This window comes from Myotis myotis, unplaced genomic scaffold (assembly GCF_014108235.1).
Source record: "Myotis myotis isolate mMyoMyo1 unplaced genomic scaffold, mMyoMyo1.p scaffold_m19_p_12, whole genome shotgun sequence".
In the NCBI taxonomy this organism is placed as follows: Eukaryota; Metazoa; Chordata; class Mammalia; order Chiroptera; family Vespertilionidae; genus Myotis; species Myotis myotis.
Window position 1 is genome coordinate 3,743,376 of NW_023416316.1, and position 25,398 is coordinate 3,768,773.

A 25,398-nucleotide genomic window follows, 5' to 3' on the forward strand; every position below is an offset into this window, starting at 1 on the left:
CCGCGCCCTCACCCCCCTCTTCTCCCCGCCGACGCCATGTTGTTTTGGGGCGGAAGTAGCGGAGCCCCGGCTCGGCCCCTTTAAAGGGACAGGGACGGTCCTAACCTTCGCGGAGTCCTTGGTGACAGGGGGAAGCGGCGGGCGCAGAGGTGAGTAGCTGATCTTGCTGAGCATTGCTGCCCCGACGTAAGTGCCGAGGCCGGAGGGAGTGGTAACCGGTGCCGAGCAGGATGGTGCCAAAGTGCTCGCCGCACTTGGTGCTGCTGTAATAGCAGATCGGCTGCCGCAAGGTTCCCCCGCCGGGAGCCGCCGGCGGGAATGAATAGCGCGCGCTTCTCGCTGCCCCGCACTCTGGTCCTGCCGCACCACATCCCTCCCCACCCCGGGGTAGTGCGGGTGCGGAAGGTCGAGCAGAGCCGGTCCTGGAACCGGGTCCGCACCCCAGCTCTGCAGCTCCGAATCGCGAGTCCTCGCAGTTCCCAGCCGAATAAGAGTAACGGTGACCACGTTAAACAATAATCCATACGGTGGCGTCTGTGCAGCTACTGAAATGAAAACTGTTCAGTACGCACGAATGCAGGACGACTTCCAAGATACCTTAGATTAAAAAAAAAAAAAAAAAGGAGCAAAATGTAGAACAGCGTTGGTCGGCGCTGCCGTTTCCGGAGCGTGTGTGGGGTTAGGTGTCTGCGAGTGTGTGCATCGCCCCTCCGCTAAGACGCACGGGGAGCGAGCTGTGGTGGCCCCGGGCAGAACGGGGGCCCTGGGTACCCGGGAAGGGGGAAGAAGTTACGACCACGTGCACAGGTTGGTTATTTAAACAGGAGGATGGTGACGATGATAACAGCGCTCCTCTCTCGGGCGCTGAGCCAGCGCCTGGTTCAGCTCTCCTGCTGGGAGGACTTACCGTTCCCTGTTATTAGGGGCGGAAACTGGCCGGGAGAGGCTGGATCTTAGCAATATCTCATAGCCAGCGAGTGGAGGAGCTGGAATGTGAGCCCTGGAGGATTTTACACTAATTACACTGTTAGGTCGCCGCAGGAGGAACGCAGGAGGCCAGAATGGCGAGGGATTAGGAATTTATTCGATCCATGCACTCCAGGTGGCTGAGCCTGGATGGCTCCAGCGCCCAGTGAGGGGGTCAGCGGCTTTTAAAGACTTTTGGTGGGCTCCTTCTGGGCGGAGACCCCGAGGGGAGAGGATGGAATGTGGTCTCAGCAAAGGGGATGCCCACAGTGAAGTGGCCTGAAAAGCCAGTTCCCAGGGGAGGGGTGTCCATTCAGTTATTTGATCAGACCTAACAATGCCCACATTTCTGGCCTATCCACTCCCTAGAGAAGCTTTTCTCTTATCAACCATACGAGGCGGGCCTGGGCCCAGCACACAGCAGGTGCCCATTACCTGTCATGGGCTGCTTACTGAGTGAACAAGTGGAACAAACAGGATGAAAACAGGCAAACATTGGAGGCCAGATTCCCGACTGGAGTCCAAGGCTGGCCCCTTCCCAGCCTCGGCACAGTGGCCCTGACCCCCACGTCCCCACCAAAAAAATGAAAACCAGGGCCGCAGGGGCTGACACAATGCTCCCACCTGCCCTGCTTTGTGCTTTACATGCAGATTAGCCCCATTTCACAGATGAGAGCAGAGGAAGGTGCCCCCACGGGGTCCCCACAAGGCCGCACTAGTGTAGTGACAGAACCCCAGCAGTTTGCCTCTGTGATGGGTGCCCCGGTGGCTCCGTCCCTGGTGGAGTCCAAGAGGGCTTCTCAGATGAGGGCACTGTTAATCTGTGACTGAGAGATGCACAGATGTCTGGGAGGAGAAATGATGAGGCTGGAGCAGCGATTTTCAACCGGTGTGGCGCAAGAATTTTAAAAACATGCGATACCTGACTATTTAGTCAGGGGTACTGACCTCTTACCTTAGATTGTGAAATAAAAAAAAATGACAACAGTCCTGGCTGGTGTTGCTCGGTGGTTAGAGTGCCGGCCTGCACACTGAATGGTCAAGGGTTTGATTCCTGTCATGGTCAAGGGTATGTGCCTAGGTTGCAGGTTCCCTCCCCGCCCCCAGTTGGGGGGTGTGCCCGAGGCAATTAGTTGATGCGGCTCTCTCACGTTGCTGTTTCTCTCCCCCCCTCCTTCCCTCCCTTGCTTTATTTGGCCCGGGGGCCAGACGTTCCCCACCCCTGGAGTAAAGGCTCAAGCAGAGACTCGCTCATACCTGCAGGTAACTGACATGATAGATGATGCAGCTTAGAAAAATTCCGTCTGGCTTCTGTGTGAATCTCTCTTTCCTCCTGGAGAGAATTACTTCACATGGCAACATCTGTGGCTTCCCACCCTCCACCCCACACTTACCTCCCATAACTCCAAGGAGGAGGACTCCCTGGTTTTATATTCAGGTGGGGGTGACAAAGAAACACGGGAGAGTCAAGAGCAATGAGAAAGTCCTTCACACCAATGACCCCCTCCCCCCGCCTTCATTCGGCCCCCAGAGTGGCAGTCAACTTGCTGACACTCTGCCCATGTAAATAAAAGTGTCAGCGCAGGAGGCTCCTGGCTGTCACCTGGGTTCTCAGGTTGCCAGTGTGCCGGACATCTGGCTGAGCATGGCGCCTCCCTTCTGTAGCCAGCAGGCCAGGGTCACTCCAGCTGCAGCGGGCGAGGAGTCACTCTGCCCTAACCAGATGTGGGCACTGCCAGCTCCCTGGAAAAGTTCCCAAACACTCATCTTACTTCCTCGTCCCGGGGCAGCGGTTGGAGCTTTGAATTGACCGTTGGGGTCCCTCTGTGCTTTTCTAGGGCCGTGACTTTGCATAAGTCATTTCCCTGCTTTGAGCCTCAGTTTCTCCATCTGTAAAACTGATGTGACTCGCTCTAATGTTCCAGATACCAAATACTATATACATATATTTCCACCTCACGTGTCAAACTGCCCTAATGAGTGACATTTCAGGAGGAATAAGGAGTGGGGTACCTACTGTGTGTCTCATTCAGGGTCCCACCCATCAGCCCCGCTGTAGACCCAAGAACCTGCAGTCTGGGCTCCAGAAGCCATTTCTCCTTTGCAATTCCAAGCCCGGGAGGACCTATATATACGTCAGTGTGCTTGTCAGAGCTCCCCAGTCAGGCTGTCACCTCCCTCAGGACAGTTTTTCACAAAACCCTTGTCTTATAGGGACTCTGGGTTTTTAGATCCCCCACCTCCCCCCAAAACAGGATTCATTATCTGACAAGAGATTTTGTTAACCTGCTTGGTTAACTAACTTTATGGGAAGCCTTCGGTTTAAATATTAACAGTGCATGGGTATGCAGGTTACTGTGGGCCAGGGCCTGTGCTGAATGCTTCCTGTGGGTGATTGCTCTGTAATTGTCCCCATTGGACAGATGAGGAAGCTGGGCCTAGAGAGGAGCTGGGATCAGTTTACCCACGTTCAAGTCAGAGTCCAAGCGTTCACCTTCTGTGATTGTTCAGGTAACAGACTGGCCTTGCCTGGGCATGGGACCCTCTCCCCGGCGGAGCCATGGTCGGTGTTTCTCAGTACCTGGGAAGCTCCTGGCATTTTGAGCCCAGGAACGCTATACAGCCTTCTAGCCTCTGGATAGATGGGCCCAATACAGAACTGACTCCAAATACCCATTGTGAAATACTTAAGCATTCAGCACAGGTCCTGGCCCACAGGAACCGCATACCCATGCACTGTTAATATTTAAACCTAAGGCTTTCCATAAACCACACGTCCTTATTGCATAGAGTTGCTTGGTGAGGTGAGGCAGCCTGCAAAGCCAAAATCACCTGCCTGTCCCTTGCAAGCTGCCAAGCAGGAAGGAAGCTGGACAAGGCGTGGCCACGCCTGTCCCCTTGGGCCGAGGGTCCCCCGCAGGCAGGGGAGCAGATAGAGGCAGCTGCACCCACCTCCTGAAAGAGGGGTTTTTGGAAAAGAGGTTGGACTTTGGAGACAGGAGAATCAGGATTTGAATTCTAGCTCAGGCTGTCACAGCTGAGTGAGCTTTGTTCATCCCCCTCTTGGGAGCCAGTAGGGATAGTAATGCCTTCCTACCAGACTGCTGTGAAGATTAGGGACTTCAGCACTGAGGTCAGGCGCATAGTAGGTGCTCTCTGAGTTCAGAGAAGGGCCCAGGTGGACACTGAAAGCTTCAGAGAGGAGGCAGAGCTGGGGCTGGGCCCTGCCAGGGGGATTGGATCGGAGGGCATGCCAAGCAGGGGTACAGCTTGAGCAAAGGTGGGTGATGTCTAGTCAAAGGCAAAGGATTGATGTGTTCGGAAGAGGAGAGAACATAGAAACTGCAGAGTCTGGATTCAGGCCTGCTGCAACGTCCAGGCTGAGGAGGCATTAGGCCAGTGGTTCTCAACCTTCTGGCCCTTTAAATACAGTTCCTCATGGTGTGACCCAACCATAAAATTATTTTCGTGGCTACTTCATAACTGTAATGTTGCTACTGTTATGAATCGTCATGTAAATGTCTGATATGCAGGATGTGAAAGGGTCGTTTGACCGCCAAAGGGGTCGCGACCCACAGGTTGAGAACCGCTGCATTAGACTATCTGGCATCAACGCAGGCTGCTTGGCAAGGCTGGTCCAACGGGGGGTGTGGCTCACGTCACAGTATTGGTCACTGAGGCATTTCCCTAGGGATCATGCCACCTATGGGTCACCAGTCATGGTGACTTCTGGCCAAGAAGGTGGCCAGTAGCTGCTCAGGCTGATGGAGGCATGTGTTGGGGAGGACACTGACCGCTGGCCACCAGCCCCTGGCCTGGCAGCAAGGAAGCCTGGGCTCTTGGATGCCTGGGCAGCTGCAGTAGAGGGTCCTAAGGGTCATCTGGTGCCGTCCAGGCGGGTTTGGCCTCCTGAGCGCTTCCCCCCACCCCTCCCCCGGCTGCCTGCATGGCTGCACTTCTCCATGGACTGATGTTTCATAATAATAATAATAGTGATGACATTGTTGAACGTTGACTGCCGGGCACCACACTAAGTGATTTCATATGTGATCTCACTGACGTCTCGCTACAGCCCTATGAGGCAGGCATATTATTATTCTCATTTCAGGAAGTATTCCCAGAAAGGTTTAGTAATTTGCCTAAGTCACAGCTAGTCAACGGCTTCAGCTGAGTTCTGTCTGATTTCAGAGCTACATAGTCTCTCTGTTGTTGTTTTTTATTTTTTTTTTATTTTTATTTTTTAAATATATTTTATTGATTTTTTACAGAGAGGAAGGGAGAGAGATAGAGAGTTAGAAACATCGATGAGAGAGAAACATCGATCAGCCGCCTCCTGCACATCTCCCACTGGGGATATGCCCGCAACCCAGGCACATGCCCCTGACCGGAATCGAACCTAGGACCCTTCAGTCCACAGGCCGACGCTCTATCCACTGAGCCAAACCGGTTTCGGCTCTGTTGTTGTTTTTTAAATCAAACTGTATAGTAGTTTATATGACCCCAATCCCAAAGAATGCCATGGTTAATAATTTAGGGGTGTCCCTGAAAACATCCGTATGCACAAACATATACGTAATTAAGCAGTTCTTACTTTGCACGGTTCTGATATGGACGAGTTCCAGGTACCACCACTTAAAATAAATTTTAACTTTAGTTAATTTTTAGTTAAAAAATTAAATTTTTTTTGCATCAGGGACACCGGTTCCTCAACGCGGTTTGAATTCCAGCTGCTGTGGTATATTAACTGTGAGTGACGGCGTAAAGTGTGGGTTTCGCTGCTAGCGCTTCAGTCCACAGGTGTGCTAATGGTCAGCGACCAATCACATCACTTCTTTTGAAGCCTGTTTTTGTGTTTTTTTGTAAAGGTATTATTTTCTTTTTAAATATATTTTTATTGATTTCAGAGAAGAAAGAGGGAGAGAAAGAAACATCAATGATGAGAGAGAATCATTGATCGGCTGCCTCCTGCCCGCCCCCTGCTGGGGATCGAGCCCACAACCCGGGCATGTGCCCTTGACTGGACCCTTCAGTCCGCAGGCAGATGCTCTATCCACTGAGCCAAACCTGCCAGGGCCGAAGCCTGTTGTTGCTTGGTCACCCTGCATGTCATTCAGTTCCCCTCTAGACAGCAAAGCACATAGTTAGGTGTGCTGCTGCCTGTCTCCCAGAGATAAACCCAGGTGACATTTTACAAAAGCAGATCATCAAAAGAGGGGATTGGCCAACAAAGATGAAAGTGCAGTAAAGGAAGGCAGAGCGATAACCCTGAGAATGAACTTGGATCAAGCGCTGGCCGGGTACTTCCGTTGGTTAGAGCATCAGCCCCATACATCAAGGTTGCAGGTTTGATTCCCCAGCCAGGGCACATTCAAGTATCAACCAATGAATGCAGAAATAAGTGTAACAACAAATCGATGTTTCTCTCTCTGTGTCTCTCTCTCTCAAATCATTTTTTTTTTTAATTTGCATCAAACGTAGAAGCAGCGATTAAATAAATAGCTGACTGTAGGAATGTGGACACTTCAACTATTCACTGTTCCAGAAACTGGAGATACAGACTCGAGATATGCAGCCAGGGAAACATGCTGAAGGCAAATTTATTGACATAAATGTTGAAAACGCTTCTGGAAAAAAGGATAAAGTGTACATATCGGTGGCATTAAGTGTGTTCACGACGTTGTGCAACCACTGCCTCTGTCTAGTTTCAAAACGTTTTCATTTCCCCAGAAAAACAGCCCATCCTCCCTCAACAAACATTCCACATCCCCCCCGCCACCCCCTGGCAGCTACTAATCTGCTCTGACTCTGTGGCTTTCCCTACTCTGGATGTAACCTATGAAGGTCGTCATATAATACGTGACCTTTGGGTCTGGCTTCTTTCTCTTAGTATATTGTTTTAGAGCAGTGGTTCTCAACCTTCCTAATGCCGCGACCCTTTAATACCGTTCCTCATGTTGTGGTGACCCCCAATTTCATGGTTACAAATTGAACATAATGAAAGCATAGTGATTAATCACAAAAACAATATGTAATTATATATGTGTTTTCCGATGGTCTTAGGCGACCCCTGTGAAAGGGTCATTCGACCCCCAAAGGGTCGAGACCCACAGGTTGAGAACCACTGCTCTAAGGTGTAGCAGGGATGGTAGCATGTTCTTTCTTATGGCTGAGTAACATGCCATCGTATGGCTATGCTACAATTTACCCATGCATCTATTGAAGGACTTTTGGGTTGTTTTTACCATTTCATTACACGAATAATGCTGCTGTTAACATTCACATACAAGTTTCAGTGTGAACGTATGTCCTCATTTCTTTTCATTATATGCCCGGGAGTGGAATCACTAGGTCATAGGTAAACTCTGTGTTTGAACTTTCTAAAAATTAAAAACATGTGCATCAAAGGACATTATCAAGAATGGGACCAAGCCGAAACCGGTTTGGCTCGGTGGATAGAGCGTCGGCTTGCGGACTGAAGGGTCCCAGGTTCGATTCCGGTCGGGGGCATGTACCTGGGTTGCGGGCACATCCCCAGTGGGAGATGTGTAGGAGGCAGCTGATCGATGTTCCTCTCTCATCGATGTTTCTAACTATCTCTCTCCCTTCCTCTCTGTAAAAAATCAATAAAATAAAATAAAAAATTAAAAAAAAAAAAAAGAATGGGACCAAGACCATTGATTCACTTTGAATTAATTTTTACAGGTGGATGGAGGTAGAGGTCTAACTTCATTCTTCTGCATGTGGCTATCCAGTTGTCCTGGCACCACTTGTTGAATAAGAGATTGTTTTTTCCCCGTTGAGTGACCTTGGCACCCTTGTTCAAAAATCAATTGGCCGTGCCCTAGCTGGTTTGGCTCAGTGGATAGAGTGTCGGACTGCGGACTGAAGGGTCCCGGATTTGATTCCAGTCAGGCACACGCCTGGGCTGCGGGCTCGATCCCCAGTAGGTGGTGTGCGGGAGGCAGCCAATCAATGAGTCTCTCTCATCATTGATGTTTCTCTCTCTCTCCCTCTCCCTTCCTCTCCGAAATCAATAAAGAAATATACTTTTTAAAAAGTGTGATGGAAACCTGCCTGTAAGGTGCAGGGCAGGCTGCCTGGCACAGAGAGAGTGTACAGTGCAGAAAAGGCCATTGTCATTACCCTTAGGACAGACCTCAGGGCTAGAAAGGGGTGGCCGGGGAAGACCTGCTTCCTGGAGAGGAGGGGTGAGGCACGGGGAGTTGGAGGTAGGTATGGCCTGGGAAAGGCGGAATGAGTTGAGTGAGTGCCAGTGAATGAGGTCCCACTGGAGTCCCTGGTCAGCCTGTCAGTGGGAGAACGCTGGGCTGGAGGCCAGCAGTCCGGCCTCAAGGTGGATCTAGACCAGCCCGCTCCCGGCCACCGTGGGAAAGTCTTCCTGTGCCCAAGTGTGTGGAGCAGTGGCCGGCGAGCCCCGGCTGGACAGGGCTGGCTCTGCGTGCCCCCTGCTGGCGGCTTCGCGAACAGCAAGCCCACAACAAGTCCTTGCCTGTTCATGGGGGATGTCAAAGACCGGGAGGTGTTGCTGGGTGAGGGCAGCCCAAATGGCCACCTGTGCCCTCCCTGCCCCTAGCTGGGACCCCAGTGGTTTCTCCCTCCCCTTCGAATTCCCGGAAACTGCCCCCACCACACCCACATGCTCACACACACAGACAGATGTGTGTACATGCTCAAGTGACACGCTCATGTTTGCACGTGAAGTCACAGCCACACATGGGTTTACCTACGTCCAAGGTCACATTAAGACTCCCATGGCCCCTTTCTCCGTTAGAAAAGAAATAAAAATTATATTTTACAACTGTGTTGCTATGTAAAGGATGAATAGCATCCAGGCTGAATTCATTATTATATATTCATTATTGTCATATTCTCTCTTCTTTTCTTATTTTAAAATAAATGAAGATTAAAACATTTTCATGGGCCCCTCAAAGTATGGCGGGCCTTTGGCACTATGCCTTCTGAGAAGGTCTGATGGAGAAGTCAGCCCTGCCAGCAAACAGGAGCGGGTTCACACACATCTAGCCCCTGGTGCCATAGTATATCAACGCCATGGATATTCATAAAGTTCCCAAGCTATTGTTAACATCAGCCATTTCCTGGGCACCTTTTCTGTGCCAGGCACTAAGTGAACTGCTTTCCGTGAATTCCCGTATTTTATTTCCTTGATAGAGAGGGAAATTGACATGTGGAGACATGATGTGACTTGCCTCCGGTCAGACCGCAGGGGTCATCATGACACCAGAGCCCGTGTTGTAACCATCTCCCAAGGGCCTGGGCCTGAGTGGGCACCAAGGGTTCAGTGATGCTCACTCCCTTGCCCACAGCCTCTCCTGGGCACACACACCACCCCTGCCCTGGCAGTCTCCTGCAGCAAAAGCCTCACCCTAGTGTCCATGCCCAGCCCCAGGGCAGTGAGCCTGGCCTTCTCTGGAGCCAGGTGGCCCAGGATACCGCCAGCCCCAAGAGTCAGCAGGGCCCAAAGAGGCTGAGGGGCTGAGACTGTGGCGGGGAAGTGGCAGGGCCACGAGCAGGGATCTTGTCCAGTGTTCGTATGTCTGCCGTGCCTGGGCAGCGGGTGACGCAGGCCCTCCTCCAGCCTCTGGAGCTCAATATTAGTAGTAGTTGCTATTTTATCATGGTTACCATGTCTTTGCCTGGCAGTGCAGGCGAGGAAGCACCCGTTTCTGGTGACATGTGTTCAGTCCGTGCCGCAGTGCCTGGCGCAGAGTGAGAGCTCGGCAGGTGAGAGCTGAGTGAGTTCCTGCTACGCCACCACCAAGCCAGTGAGCGAGAAAGGCGTGATTTAGGGCAGAGGAGGCGTAGTTGCTTTGGGAGAAAGGACAGAATTGATAGACGTGAAGCGATGTGGGCGAGGGTGTCAGAGAGAGGACCCGCCAGCGGCATCCCCAGATTTGAACCAGGTGGTTGGGAGGCGGCGGAGGGTCCCTGTAGGACCGAGTACTTCTGGACGAGTCATCAGGACATCAGGCCCAGGGCAGGGGCGGCGACCTGCCTTCTCCCAGCGAAGGGAACCAGCATCCCCTTCGCCCAGGAGGGTCCCCTGCACATCCCATGTCCTGAGAAAACCCTCAATTCCAGGCAGGCGGCCAGTTGGTCCCCCAGAACACCCAGCAGGCACAGGCGCCGACTGCCCTGCGCTGGGCCCAGACCTGGCTGAGTGAGGCCAAAGCACACTGACGCCATCTCCCGCGGTGACACACCCCGGACTGTCCCTCCTCAGATAATAATCACTCTGCCCGTTCCTGCTCCCAGCTCTGTGCTTGGCCTCAGGGGCCAGGGAGCGCTTCCTCAGGATGTCCCCGGGAACTGACTCAATTCTGAGAAATGAGCGGGTGGACTCTGGCCGGACTGATTGCTCAGCTCCTGGAAACTCCCGGCTCCCTTCCGCTCCGGGCCCTTTGCACCACAGTCTCCTGGGAGCCCCGCCTGACTCCCACAGGCCTGGGCCGGTGCCCACAGCGCCCTCGAGAGCAGCCCCTGCCCCTAGACACCCACTCCGTCTCCGAGGAGAGAGGAAGGAGGGAGGCTGGCAGGAAGAGGCTCCGACTGCCGGGCAGTTCTCAGAAAGTCCCAGCAAAGCCGATGGGGGCCCGTGAGCGCCGTGTCTGCCAGCTACAGCCGTCTCGCCGTCCAGGCCCTGCCCGGGAGCAGCCCTGGAGGCTTGGCCTCGGTGCTAAGGGCACAGCTGTCCCCTCAGTCACATCAGAGAGACGCATTCCCATGGCCACCGCAAGGGCACTGCCTTTTTTTTTTTTTTTTGCCTTGGCAATTAAAAAAACCTGCTTTATTAAGATATAACAATGCACGCACCATGTGATTCAGCCATATAAAACGTGCTATTCGCTGGTTCTTAGTATATTCACATTTGTGCAATCATGACCGCAAGCTAATTTTAGAACATTTTCATCGGCCAAAAAAGATACGCCGCGCCCATTATCAGGCATTCCTTAGTCCTACCCGCCCCTCCACTCCCAGGCCAAGGCAATCACGGATGTACTGTCTGTCTCTATAGGTTTGCCTGTTTCATTTTAGTGGGATCACATAATTTGAATTATTATCTGAGTGTGATTATTGTCTGAGGAGGGACATTCCACGGTGTGTCACCTCAGGAGATGGCTTCTCTCACTTAGCAGTGTCAAGGTCCACCCTCGCTGCAGGGCTGCAGCGTGTACTCCGCTTCCGCTTACGGTTCATTGATATTGTATCACATGGATTGACCACATTTTGTTCGTCAGTTGATGGGCATTTATTTTGTTTCCACTTTTTGGCCGTTACGAGTAATGCTGCTTATGAACATTCGTGTTCAAGTTTTTGCGTGGACATGTTTCCATTTCTCTTGGGTAGATAGGTAGGGCTGGAATTGCTGGGGCTAATGGGAGCTCTATAGTTAACATTGTGGGGAACTTCTAGGTGTTTTCCATTTCCAGAAGCAGTGTAAAGGGCTCCAGCATCTCAACATCTTCAAACACAACTGTCCATCGTCTTTGTTATAGCAGCCATCCTGCTGGGTGTGCAGTGGCATCTTTTTCTTTCTTTCTTTCTTTTTTTAACATATCCTCAAGTGAGGATTATTTTTAAACTTATTTGTCTTTTCTTTTTTAAATTCTTTTTTTTTAAAAATATATTTTATTGATTTTACAGAGAAGGAGAGGGATCAAGAGTTAGAAACATTGCCAAAACCGGTTTGGCTCAGTGGATAGAGCGTTGGCCTGCGGACTGAAAGGTCCCAGGTTCGATTCCGGTCAAGGGCATGTACCTGGGTTGTGGGCACATCCCCAGTGGGGGGTGTGCAGGAGGCGGCTGATCGATGTTTCTCTCTCATCGATGTTTCTAACTCTCTATCTCCCTCCCTTCCTCTCTGTGAAAAGTCAATAAAATATATTAAAAAAAAAAAGAGTTAGAAACATTGATGAGAGAGAAACATTGATCAGCTGCCTCCTGCACGCCCCCTACTGGGGATCAAGCCTGCAACCAAGGTACATGCCCTTGACTAGAATCAAACCCGGGACCCTTCAGTCCTCGGGCTGACGCTCTATCCACGGAGCCAAACCAGGCAGGGCTTACAGTGGCATCTTAATGTGACATTTCCCTAATGACTAATGATGTTGAGCATATTTTCATGTGCTTATTAGTCATTTATCTATTATGATTGCAAATACTTTCTCCCATACCATGGGTTGTCTTTTCACTTTCTTGATGGTATCCTTTGAGGCACAAAAGTTTTTCATTTCAATGAAGTCCAATTTATGTGTGTGTGTTTTTTTTCTTCTGTTGCTTGTACTTTTGATGTACATGAGACCATCTTCTAACTCAAGGTCACAAAGATGTACTCCTGTTTTCTTCTAGGAGTTTTATAATTTTAGCTTTTACATGTCGGTCTGTGATCCACCTCGAGTTCATTTCTGTGTATGATGCGAGGTGGGGTTCCAAGTTTATACTTTTGCATGTGGACATCCAGTCGTCCCCACACAATTTGCTGAAAAGGTGATTCTTTTCTTATTGAGTTTTCTTGCCACTCTTGCCAAAAAGCAATTGGCCATGCACGTGAGAGTTTATTTCTGGACTCCCAGTTCCACTCCATTGATGTATATGTCTATCCCTGTGCCAGTACCATACTTTCTTGTCCTGTAGCTTTTTTCAGTAAATGATGTGCAGTGAGTCGTCCAATGTTTTTCTTCTTTTTCGAGGCCTTGACCTTTTAAATACGTGTCTGCTAAGTCTCTTTCAATATATGATGCCCCGGGTTTTCCTCCCTTGTATTTTATTTGTTGAAGAAACAGGGTCATTTGTTTTATGGCAGTTCCATCCGTCTGAATCTGCTGGACCATTTTATTTCAGAACATTTTCATCAGGCCAAAAAGATTCCCTGGAGCCATTATCAGGCACTCCTCCTTCCCTGATTGTATCTCTGTGGTGTCTCTTAACATGTTCTTCTGACTCTTTTCAAAAAATATATATTTTATTGATTTTTTACAGAGAGGAAGGGAGAGGGATAGAGTTAGAAACATCGATGAAAGAGAAACATCGATCAGCTGCCTCCTGCACACCTCCTACTGGGGATGTGCCCGCAACCCAGGTACCTGCTCTTGACCAGAATCGAACCTGGGACCCTTCAGTCCGCAGGCCGACGCTCTATCCACTGAGCCAAACTGGTTAGGGCCTTCTGACCCTTGTATGTTAGTGACCCAGAGGCCTTATGTGATGTAGATTTGATTTTAGCACAAGGATAACATGCAGGTGGTGTGTGTTTCCAGAGTCAGAACGTAGAGTTGACTCTGTGATGTGAGGAGCTATTCGTGGTCTTCACCTGGATCTTTTTTTTTTAGATTTTCATGAGAGGCGGTTTACAATTTTAAAGGGTCACCCTGGTTGCTGGGTGTGGGGGTGTCACTGGTGGTTTTGAGGGCTGAGGGATAGTCCTGCAACAGAGCACGGATTGCTCTGCCTGATGCACAGTGGCCACTCAATAAATGCTAGCCCTATTGTTATTGTCATTAGAGCTGTGTGTGTGAGACTCAAGCCCTGGGCCAGGGTGTTCCGCTCCCTTCTCCTCTGCCCCTGGAGGAGAAGTCGTCAGTGCCCCGAGGCTCTGGGAGGCATGTTCAGGAAATCGGCAGCCATCTCTGTGCACCTGGTGGGGTCCCTGCAGAGAAAGAAGGCTGGAGCTTCACTCAGCCGGCGCTTGCACCAGACTGTAAGTGCTCTCTGCTGCCTGCGTGGCCCAGGGCCCCTGGGACCTGGCTTGGTCCTGGCTTCAAACCCACGCATGAGCCTCCTCTTTCAGGAAGCCTTCCCTGACTGCACCCTGAATGTGGGTCCCTCCCTTGCCTTTGCTTCTAATCTAGAACTTGTAGCTCTGCATCTGAATGGTTGCTTGGTGCTGCTGCCTCCCCATCACCCGCTGTGCCCAGCGCATGTTGGGTACACAGTCGGTGCTCAGTAAAAGCTCGCTGAATGAATGCATTATGTGTCAGCCTGAGAACAGGCCCTGCTGCCTCGCTGGCCAAGAGCTGTGTGACATACTTGAAGGTCACTCCTTTGAGCACCCCAAGTTTCTGCAGTCCCCCATTATTTTTATCTCCTTCCTAAACGTATTCACCTCCTTTTTCTCTCTGTGTGCCCCTGCACCCCTCTATTCTTTCCCACCCCAGCCCTCCTCAAACTTCCCCCACTCCAACTTCTGTGCCCCTCTCCCCACACTGCTCCTGACTCATCGTTGCCTTTTTTTAAATATGATGCATTCCTAATTCAAAAGTAATTTGTCGCATCATTGCATCCAGGATGCCATCAGTTGTGAGGTGCACTGTTATTTTTTTGGACGAGTGAAGGGGGAAAATGCCATTCACACTCGTGCTATGGATTGTAAGACATCCAAATTCAGAGAAAGTGCAGTGCAAAACCATGCACACGTCAGAACCCACTGGATACGGTGTGATCTCCGTGCGGAAAACCTGGAAGCAGAAGAGCATACACATGAAATTAAATCACCTATAACGTTGCCACTCATATAGAACCTTTGTTAACATTTTGATATATTTCCTTCCGAACTTTTTTCTACTCATATAGCGTCATAGAAAAAAGTGTATGTATATACAAATATATGCTAGGGTATGTTTTTTATAAAACATCATATTATTTTGTAGCCTGTTTTACTGATGTCAGCATGTCACATTGATAAATATTCGCCTAAAATGTAATTTTCTTCCACATTTTTTAGTCATAAAAAGAAAACATTTATTCTAGAAAATCTGGCCCTGGCTACCCTGGGTAGTTCAGTTGGTTAGAACATTATCCCAACATGCCAAGGTTGCGGGTTCGATTCCCAGTGAAGGGTACATATAAGAATCAACCAATGCCTGGCCAGCATGGCTCAGTGGTTGAGCGTCAACCTATGAACCAGGAGGTCATGGTTTGATTCCCGGTCAGGTTACGGGCTCCATCCCCAGTAGGGGGGGTTCAGGAAGCAGCTGATCAGTGATTCTGCCTCATCATTGATGTTTCTATCTCTCTCTCTCTCTCCCTTCCTCTCTGAAGTCAATAAAAATATATTTTAAAAAAAGAATCAACCAATGAATGCATAAATCAGTGGAACAACAAACTGATCGATATTTCTCTCTCTCCCCTCCCCCCTTCCTCTCTCTAAACTCAATCAATACATAAAAAATTTAAACTATTTTGACATGTACTGAGCGCCAGGCCTGGTGATGGGTGTCAGGGATTCAATGAAGGGACGGTGCCAATGTCAGCAAAGCACCTACAAGGTGCCATCCCCATGCTGGGCTCTCTTGGAATCGCTCACATTGGCAGGACTCTCAGGCTATGGGAAAACCTGGCCCATCTACAGAGGGTCCCGGGTCCTTGGGGACGGGCTTGGTGCTAGCAGCCCTGACCAGGGTCCTGTCCGGCCCCTCCTCTGACCTTGGGCAGGTCCCTGAACCTCTCTGAGCCCCATGTCTTCATCTGCAGATGGAGGTTATCATGGCACCTCTGATAGGGACGCTGTGGGGACAGCGCAAGACCAGGAGAAACAGGAAGGGCTCCCTGTTAGCACAGCAGGTGGCAGGAGACCATGAGACCTGGCTCTGCTCCCTGCCAGCCGCGAGACTCACAAACCTGCGGAGGGATCCCCAAGCCCACGCGCCCATTATGCCGATGGGGAGACTGAGGCCAGGAGGAGCTAAGTCCCTGGCCGGTGTCGGGGCACCTGTGGATGAGGAGGAAGCTGGAGGGAATACAGGGGAAGGAGGGGTAGCTGGAGAAGGGCCCTGAGCCCCCCCAGAACTGAGCAAGTTCACCGGAGTCAGAACATGGCCTCATCTCAAACAGGCCGGAGTCTGAGTGTACTTGTTGTGTGACCTTGAACACCTCACTCCCGACCCGGTTTTCTCATCTCTAAGATGGGCCCAGCCAGATGGTTCTGAGAAGTGAGTGAAGAGCACGGCCAGTCCCCTGTGCACAGAAGCCGCTACTGTCACTGTTGCCATGATCCTTCCCCTGCTCTCACCGCCCCCCCCCCCCCCCACCTCCTGCTCCTCCTCCTCAGCCCCAGCCTGTCCTGAGTCAAACTTTAACCTGACGAATCCGGGCTGTGGAACCAGCCTGGCAGGGGGGGGCAAGGCCGGCAGAGCCTGCTGAAATGCAGAGTCTGGGGGAGGCGGCTGGAGCTGCTGAGTGCTGATCTCCGCCTCCTGGGGAGTGGTGGGCAGGGCTGTGCTGAAGGTGGTGGACCGGCTTCCTGTCTTCCTAGAGGCCCAGGCTGCGGTACCTCCTCCACTCTGACCTTCCATTCGCTCTGTTTCCAGCTCACCATGGCCAAAAGGCTGCATGCACGAAGGCTGGATGGGATCGACCACAACCCGTGGTGAGTGGGCAGGCGCCGGGGAGGTGTGGGGGTGTCCCTCGGTCGTGGGGGCAGGACAGGGCTGGAGGTCCCGGTCCCTAGGTCTGCAGAAACTCAGTGGGACCCAGGACAGTCAGATTTGCGGCCACAGCCCATGAGAGGCAAGACCTGAAGCAGAGGCTTGGGTTCCAAACCCAGCTTCACCCCACTTGGCACTGGCCCTGGGGCCCCTGACACCTGCCCGGACCCCCAGTTCCCCAGCTCCCCAGCTGCAAAAGGGAGATAATTTTCTTTCTCTCGAACGGCCTTGGGAGGTTAAGACAAAATACTGTATGATAGCAATAGGCTACCCGGGGCTTTTTAGGGCCTGTTTTATTTCACTTAGTACAGAGTAAGTACAGGCGCTCTTCACTGGACATAAGCTGAGGTTAAGCTCCTCTCTTCACCGACTTGTTCTAAATATGGGAGGATCGTGCCCACTGTTACTGGCGATAGGTGGATGCAGTGGGAAGACGTGTGAGGAAGAGTTCAGTGATCTTCCAGCCACATCCGATCTGGGCCTGGAACATAGAGACACCTCTGTACTTAAAAAGATTGTTGGCTGTTTTTTTTTTTTTTACACAACACGGGAAGATTCTTTCTTTCAAACTGCCCCCGTGTACAGAACTTTGTGTTTTGCGATCTTCCTCCTCCGTCTTCTCCTTCGATGCTCCATGGTGTCTGGGATGAGGGAGCCAGGCCCAAGTTCCCTGTAGAGTCTGGCCGATCCTCAAACTGCCCCCCTCCGTCCTCTCCGTGCAGCAGACTAAGCAGCCTGGTGGCCCATTGTGCAGATAAGGTAAAGTGCAACTCAGAACAGGGAATACGAGGAGGCAGGCGGGAGGGGAGACAAGATTCCTTCCTGACTCACAACTTGGTAGACTCTGGAGCCAACCACCCCCGTTGTACAGAGGGGAGACTGAGGCCAGGAGAGGCTAAGTCTCATGCAAAGGCAGGGCAGAGCAGGAGTGGGTCTGACAAGAATGCAGAGGACAGGAGGGGAGTGTTAGGGATCAAGGCCATGAGAGTCAGGGTAACAAAGGGCTCCAGGTTCCTGCGGACCCCAGGGTGGTGGCCCGAGGGCAGCCAGTCTCTGTAGAGTGTTTGAGCCTGGCTCCCTTGTCCTAATTACCGTGGAACATCCACCACCTGAGCACTGCCATTAGCTGCTGTGTGACTCTGGGCAGGGCCCTGGCCTCTCTGAGCCTCAGCAGCTTCCTATGTCTTCAGGGGCATCATGGAACTCTGGGGAGAAAATGACTGATTCTAGACTGCTGGGCTGACCAGCAGACCCTGAGTGACGGATGAACGAACACTCTGACACACGACTGCTGTGAAAGAGAGGGCTAAGGGACTGCCTGGCTAAAGGAACTAGACAGCCTCAATCGCCTGCCTCTTCAGGCTTTTATTGTAGCAGCAGTTTGAGATAAAGTTTATCTTTTAGATACAATCAGTAGGGTAAGTAACCTTGGGGGACACATGTGTCTTACAGTGTCCTTTAAGTAAGGACACCTAAAGATTAAGTGTAAGGATTTCAGTAAATACCCGGGTGGCTGCACTTACAGACTTGTTTGGAAAGGTCAAGGAATAATTAGGGGTGCCGCCTTCCACACTCCCCTAATCAGAATTCCGATAAACAGGGTGGGCCCCCTTCAGCCCACTCATTTTTTCGGAATGTCTTCCTTACAAACTTTCCAAGTCCTGTGCTTCCCCACACTAGACATAATGATAGCTATTGTTATTCAAATGTAACTCAGACAAGTCTGACTACTCTGCCCCCAGCCAGCCTGGAACCCAAAGCAGCCTCCTCCTCCAGCCTCCCCGCCTCTCCCCCATCTCCCTGAAGAGGTGGCCACCGGGCAGGCCCAGGAGAAAGGTTGTCGAGGGCAGACGGTGGGCTGGCGGGCTCCTGTGTGCCCAGCGTAAGGATCGAGAGCATCAGCTTTGCTTCTGACAGATGTGGAGTCACTCTGGCTGTGCCTTGGACTCATGGGGCAGGTCCCTCCAAACTTCAGCTTCATCCTCACTGTGACCCAGGAACAGGATGGGCCTCGTGCACATCGGGGAGGCTACAGGAGCAAGCATTTCACTCTGGTGTCGGCAAGGGCACAAACGGGTCATGAAATCCACTTGGGAGGGGCTCGACAAGAAGTGTTTCTGAAGAATTGAGTAGGCTAGGCATGGCACTAGATCACACCAGAAGGAGAATGTAATTCCACGAGGGTTTGCGATATAAAGATGATTTCTTACTATGGGTCATGGTCTGAAAGTTTGCAAGCCCCTGGGCTGAGACATGGGATCGGCACAGTGCCCGCCCCCCTAATGGAAGAGCATGTTACCAGCGATGAGCCTGACACTCATCTCCAGGGTGGACGCTAGCTGTCCAGTTTCTCTAGAACGAGCCCCGTGCATTGCTCACCCTGCCTTGGAAACAGGTGGAAGTCCAGGTCGGGGTGGAGGGAGGGGCTGGTGCTGACTCTCCATTTGTTGCCCAGGGTGGAGTTCACCAAATTGGCCAGCGAGTATGATGCTGTGAACTTGGGACAAGGCTTCCCCGACTTCCCGCCTCCAGACTTCGCCGTGGAAGCCTTTCAGCACGCCGTCAGCGGGGACTTCATGCTCAACCAGTATACGAGGGCATTTGTGAGTCTCCCCGTCCCTCCCAGGCCCCTGGACACAGGCTTCTGATGAGCCTGGGGAAGGAGGGGGAAGAGCCCAGGATACTCAGTCCAGCCATAGTTCAGTGTTCACTGAGTATGTCCTCTGTGTCAGGCTCTGGCTGGGACAGCTCATGGTCTGGGAAGAGGCAGACGAAAACCAAGAAAAAAACACACAAAACAAAATACCAGAAAACAAAGGCAGTTGATATGTGGTGATGGAGAAATGGGGCAGGAAGAAGGGGGGATCAGAGAAGGCTGCCTGGAGGAGGTGACACGTAAGCGGAGCCTGAAAGACAAGCTACTAATTGATTTGACTCTAAATTCAAACGCTTTCTGTAAAGGGCCACAGAGTAGCTATTTGCCAACCCTGGGAGTAGAAGAATGGTTCTTCAACGTTGGTGTGCATCGGAATTGTCAGGAGGCATGTTCCCTCCAAGTCCACCATCCAGGGACAGCCACTGCCAACAATTTGCCACTTTGGTTAGAGTGTTCAGACTTTTAAACTTTTAACCTTTAAAAATGCTTGCATAAAAAAAACATACACACACATGCTTATATACCTCTGTGAGACTTGTGTGTAACACCAATGGACTCATACTATAAATAACATTCTGTAACTTGTTTATTTCCGTAAACAGCATGACAACCTGCCCTGTCCAAAGAGCCCCCGTTCTTTTTCATGGCTGCATAGTATTTCATTGCCTTGATGTGCCATGATTTGCTTAACCAGCTCTGCCCTGCTGGGCTGGCTTGGGTATCTTACTATTATGAACAGTGTCACAGTAAATAGCTCTGTGTATGTCTCTTGGTGCAGGTGTGTGAGTGTTTCTCTCGGATACAACCCTTGAAGTAAAACTAGAGAACTAAAGGGCATAAGCATTTAAGCACATGATCGATATTGTCAGATTGCCCTACAGAAAGGTTTACTCAGTCCCGGCAATAGACTGGCCTCAGAGCTGGCAGGAAAGTTTATTATTTGGGTGAAAGAAGAACCTTTTGTTTCACTCTTGCCAACCATGGACATTATCAATCTTTTAAATACCTGCTAATGGTGACATCATTTTCTTATAATATAGCACCATTTCAATGTTACTTTCATTTGCTTTTCTTCAATCATTATTCTTTTTTTTTTTTAATCATTATTCTTTCATATGCACATCGGGCTTCCATACTTTTTCTTTTGTGACCTACCTCGTTTTTTCGTTTGGGTGTGTACCTTTGTCTTGTTGCTTCGTAAGAGCTCTTTCTTTTCTTTCTTTCTTTTTTTTTTTAATATATTTTATTGACTTTTTACAGCGAGGAAGGGAGAGGGATAGAGAGTTAGAAACATCGATGAGAGAGAAACATCAACCAGCTGCCTCCTGCACATCTCCTACGGGGGATGTGCCCGCAACCCAGGTACATGCCCTTGACCGGAATCGAACCCGGGATCCTTCAGTCCGCAGGCCGTTGCGCTATCCACTGAGCCAAACCGGTTCTGGCTAGAGAGCTCTTTCTATATTAAATATCTTACCTGATTTTCTTACCTTGCATTGTTTTTTCTCTTTGTCTTTCAAGTGTGCTCCTGGTATATTTTGCTGTACAGAAATTTTTCATTTTTATGTGGTAAAACCTGGTTTAGTGGGTTATTTAGTTAAATTCTCCATCTTTAGTTTCAGTTACTTGCCTCACTTGGCTTAGCCTTGAGGGTTTTGTAAGTGTCCTCAGCAAACAAGTGTACGACCCAGTCTTCCTCTCCCAATGGGATCCTTTCAAAGCTGCAGCATAAAACCCTATTCCTGCACTTCGTCTGCGTGGCCTTGGGCAAGTCCTTTCCTTCTTCTGGGTCTCTGTTTTTCTACCTGCCAAATGGTGGGAATCAAATAATGCCTTTCTTGCCCTCGCCAGTTTGGCTCAGTGGATAGAATGTCGGCCTGTGGACTGAAGGGTCCCGGGTTCGATTCTAGTCAAGGGCATATGCCCGGGTTGGGGGCTCGATTCCCAGCAGGGGGCCTGCAGGGGGCAGTCGATCCATGATTCTCTCTCATCATTGATGTTTCTCTCTCTCCCACTCCCTTCCTCTCTGACATCAATAAAAAAATAAAAATAAATAAAAAAAAATAGTGCCTTTCTTGCAAGGTTGCTGGGAGGATCAGATGGCACGAATGTGCGCCTTGAACTTAAAAGGAGGTGTTCTAGGTGTGGAGCTGCTGCTGCTTTGGCGGCTGTCTTGGGCTGTGCTCCACGAAGGCGCGCGCTCTGTCTGGTTCCCCACCATACCCCAGCCCTGGGCACTGGGCTGGCACAGAACAGGTCATGGCAGGTGTCACGGGGGGGATTAAAGGACTCACCCCACAGGAGCTGACTTTGCCCCAGGCCTGCCCCGAGAAGATGCTCGAATTGCCAGGATGCGGCTGAGCTGGTGGGTGGGCCGAGGCTGAGCCAGGCGGCTGACCCCTCTGTCCCGGCAGGGTTACCCACCACTGACCAAGATCTTGGCCAGTTTCTTTGGGAAGCTGCTGGGACAGGAGATAGACCCTCTGAAGAACGTGCTGGTGACTGTGGGCGCCTACGGGGCCCTGTTCACAGCCTTCCAGGCCCTGGTGGACGAAGGAGATGAGGTGAGTGGGGCAAGGCTGGGGCCTGGTGGGGGTGAGGGGTCAGGGTGATGCTGAACTCAGCTCATCTGATCCTTGTACCAGGTCATCATCATCGAGCCTTTTTTTGACTGTTACGAGCCCATGACATTGATGGCAGGGGGCTGCCCTGTGTTTGTGCCCCTGAAGCCGGTGAGAATGCTGGTTGGGGTGAGGGTGGGCAGAGGGGTCCAAGGAGTGTGCTGTGTTGGACCCCAGGAAGGGAGGGAGAGAGGAAGGGAGGGAGGGAGGGAGGGAAGGGAGTGAGGAAGGGAGGGAGGGAGGGAGGAAGGAAGGGAAGCCAGTTCTCCAGGATGGGGAGAGGGTGGGGACAGTGGCAGGGGAAGAGGGACAGATCCTTAGCACTGACTGTCAGGGAAGCAAGTATTGCCGCCCTCTTGCAGACCCCCACGCGGGATGGGGAACTGGATTCCAGCAGCAACTGGCAGCTGGACCCCACGGAGCTGGCCAGCAAGTTCACATCTCGCACCAAAGCCCTAGTCCTCAACACACCCAACAACCCCCTGGGAAAGGTACTGAGACCTTCTGGGGACCCCTCTGCACTGGGTTCAAGTCCACACGCATACTGATTTGCCGCCTCGGGGCCTCCGGTTCTTCCCCTGGAGCAGGAGGGCTGCCTGTGTGAGCTGTGAGGGTGAGCAGGCCCAACCCGGAAGCTCTGAGCCCCACATGATTGGGGTGTGGAGACTTCATCACGTAGGCATAACCAATGAGCAACTCCTTTTCCAGCCCCTCTCCCTCTCTAGGAAAGTGGGGCTGAAAGATCCAGGCTTCTCATTCCGGCTCGGTCTTTCTAGGACCAGCCCTGCCCAGGACCCCACCCAGAGCTGCCTCATTAGAACAAAGGGTGTTCCCAGCGCTCTTATCACTTAGGCGTTTACAAGGGTTTCAGGAGCTCTGTGCCAGGAACCAGGGGCAGAGATCAAAATATATATTTTTCTCTCTCTTTTTTTAATATATATTTTTTATTGATTTCAGAGAGGAAGGAAGAGGGAGAGAGAGAAACATCAATGATGAGAGAGAATGATGGATCGGCTGCCTCCTGCATGCCCTCTACTGGGGATCGAGCCCCCAGTCCGGGCATGTGCCCTTGACCGGAATCGAACCCGGGACCCTTCAGTTCCCAGGCTGACGCTCTATCCACTGAGCCAAACCGGCTTGGGCTATATTTTTCCGTTATCTCACAGGATCAGTGTTGTGGGGATTCAGTAGGATGGGGCAGAAAGGCTCTGGGTTTGGATGTGCCCTTCACCTCTCTGAGCAGGGCTGTGTTTGGGGACGGCCCACAGGTGTTCTCCAAGGCAGAACTGGAGCTGATAGCCCGCCTGTGCCAGCAGCATGATGTGTTGTGCATCACGGACGAGGTCTACCAGTGGCTGGTCTTTGATGGGCACCAGCACATCAGCATTGGTGAGCCCGGCTGGCCAGGGTGCCCCCATTCCCCTGGCTATTTGTGCCAGGGCACTGAGCCCAATCTGGGAGTCAGCAGCAGGCCTGACGATTAGGGTCTAAGGGTCTGGAGGCACACAGGTCATGTGACCAGGGGCACCCACCCCAGGCTTGTCATGAGGGTAACCTGGAATAAGTCCTGTAAATAGCACAATCGGAGCTCTGAGAGTGAGAGCCTGAGGGCCCACTGGGGTCCAGCCCCCACCCCTTCCCTGCCCCCTCGCCCCACCTCAGCAGCTGTTCTCTTTGGCCTTGGGCAGCCAGCCTCCCTGGCATGTGGGAACGCACTCTGACCATTGGCAGCGCTGGCAAGACCTTCAGCGCCACCGGCTGGAAGGTGAGTCGACAAGGTTAGGGGATTACCCTACCCCCGTGGCCCCTGGCAGGAAAGGTGGCTGGGAATTAAGGACGCCTTTGGCCAGGCCCTGTAAGGCCTCACCCCAACCTGTGTTTGCGGTCTAGGTGGGCTGGGTCCTAGGCCCCGAGAGACTCATGAAGCACCTGTACACAGTGCATCAGAACTCGATCTACCACTGTCCCACGCAGGCCCAGGTGAGGAGGCTGGGGACCGACCCCGGGGGAGGGAGGGCCAGGCTGGCTCCGGGCCAGGTCAGCCTGACGCTTGTGCATCCTCCTTCCCGCGTGCGCCCCCTCCACCCCCCCAGGCCGCAGTGGCCGAGAGCCTGGAGCGGGAGCAGCTGCACTTCGGCCAGCCCAGCAGCTACTTTGTGCAGCTGCCACAGGCCATGCAACGCAGCCGTGACCACATGCTGCGAAGTGTGCATTCTGTGGGCCTGAGGCCCGTGATCCCCCAGGGCAGCTACTTCTTCGTCGCGGACATCTCGGACTTCAGTGAGGAATGGCCGGGCTGGGCAGGGTGTGGGGGGCTGGAGGCTGCCCAGGGCTCAGCGTGGCCTCTGTCCCCCAGAGAGCAAGATGCCTGACCTGCCTGGGTCTGCGAACGAGCCCTATGACAGACGCTTCGTCAAGTGGATGATCAAGAACAAGGTGGGCGGGGCCCCGGTGAATGGTTTACAGGCTGTGCACTGCTCCAGGGCTGACCAAGAAGCTAAGGGGCCATACTCCAGCCCAGCCTCTGCCGTGAGCCCTGATACAGGACTGTAGCCATGTCAAGGATGGCGAGCCTGTTTAATTTGTACAAAGGTGGCATGTGGTTGGCAGAACGAATGCCTGGCCTCCCAGGGCCTCAGTCTTGCCATCTGTACAGTGAGGAGTTGGCCCATTAACTCTGTGGTCATCCAGCTCAGAGCTATGATTCTCAGGCTTATTTCCTCTCTGGCTCTGCCCTGACCCCTCTCTTGGCCTCCATGTCCTCTCCACACACAGGAGAGACGTGGGATGTTCTGGGGTTCTTTCCCTCTGACCTTGACATAGCACTGGGGGTGCGCATTGGCGCGAACACTCTTCCCCCGCGCCATGAAACCTCTGCCTCCCGAGAGCCGGGGCTGCTGAGACACGGGCTTCCTCCTCCCCAGGGCTTGGTGGCCATCCCGGTGTCGGTCTTCTACAGCATGCCCCAGCAGAAGCACTTTGACCACTACATCCGCTTCTGTTTTGTGAAGGTAACAGGCAGGGCTGCGGGAGGGAGGGCAGGCCTCCCCCAGCTCCCCACGGCCCGCTGGGGGTCTGGGGAGAAGAGAGGGACCAATCTGTGCTGGCGCAGGCTGAATCCACGCTCCGGGCCATGGACAAGAAGCTGCAGGAGTGGAAGGATGAGCTCGGGGCCTGACGGCGCCCCTCGGCCCTGCCTCACCAGGTTGGCCCCTGCGTGCCCTGCAGGGCTCCTGGTCCAGGATTTGGTCATTCCCACGCTGGGATAGATGGCACTGGTGAACCCCTTTTCTGTGACTCAGGGAACAGCCCTCCTTCTTAGTCTTGGGGGAGTTGGTAGCAACTCCCCATGGTGCCTACAGTCCTGTTGCAGAGGTAGGGCGGCCTGGCCTGGGCCTCTTCCGTGCCCCTCCCTCGTTTAGATCACAGGGTCTTGGGTCCCTTCTGGCCTCACGAGACTTGGCTGGGACCCCATGGGCAGAGTCCAACAGTGTACTGGCCTTGAGTCCCAGTTCTGACCCCAGCAAAGGCTCAGGCAGCCCTCCCTTTCCTCATCTAAACTTGACCTTGGGAAATTGTCTTTACAGTACTTTTTCTCAGAATAAAATTTTAAGTTATTCAAACCTTTATTGGCTTTACTCTGCTTCACTCTGGTGCTGATCGCTGGTGGGGACTTGATCAGAGTGGAAGGCAC

At 52.1% G+C, this 25,398-nt stretch overlaps 1 protein-coding gene across 3 annotated transcripts; it reads left to right on the forward strand.

Annotated features, from left to right (window-relative positions):
- Window positions 1-11: 11 nt before the first annotated feature.
- Window positions 12-25,331, forward strand: KYAT1 (kynurenine aminotransferase 1). 3 transcript variants are annotated; one of them, XM_036329424.1, is made up of 14 exons: window positions 22-149; window positions 13,507-13,702; window positions 16,311-16,369; window positions 18,883-19,030; window positions 21,498-21,647; window positions 21,729-21,815; window positions 22,067-22,195; window positions 22,973-23,093; window positions 23,393-23,469; window positions 23,595-23,684; window positions 23,798-23,984; window positions 24,061-24,140; window positions 24,629-24,715; window positions 24,817-25,331. In XM_036329424.1, exons 2-14 carry the CDS (start codon window positions 13,607-13,609, stop codon window positions 24,880-24,882), a joined length of 1,377 nt encoding a protein of 458 aa, XP_036185317.1. In that variant the 5' UTR covers window positions 22-149; window positions 13,507-13,606; the 3' UTR covers window positions 24,883-25,331. The 3 variants fall into 3 exon arrangements, with proteins under 3 accessions (XP_036185318.1, XP_036185317.1, XP_036185319.1); XM_036329425.1 differs by lacking the exon at window positions 13,507-13,702 and having other exon boundaries at window positions 12-149; XM_036329426.1 differs by lacking the exon at window positions 22,067-22,195.
- The last annotated feature ends 67 nt before the right edge of the window (window positions 25,332-25,398 follow it).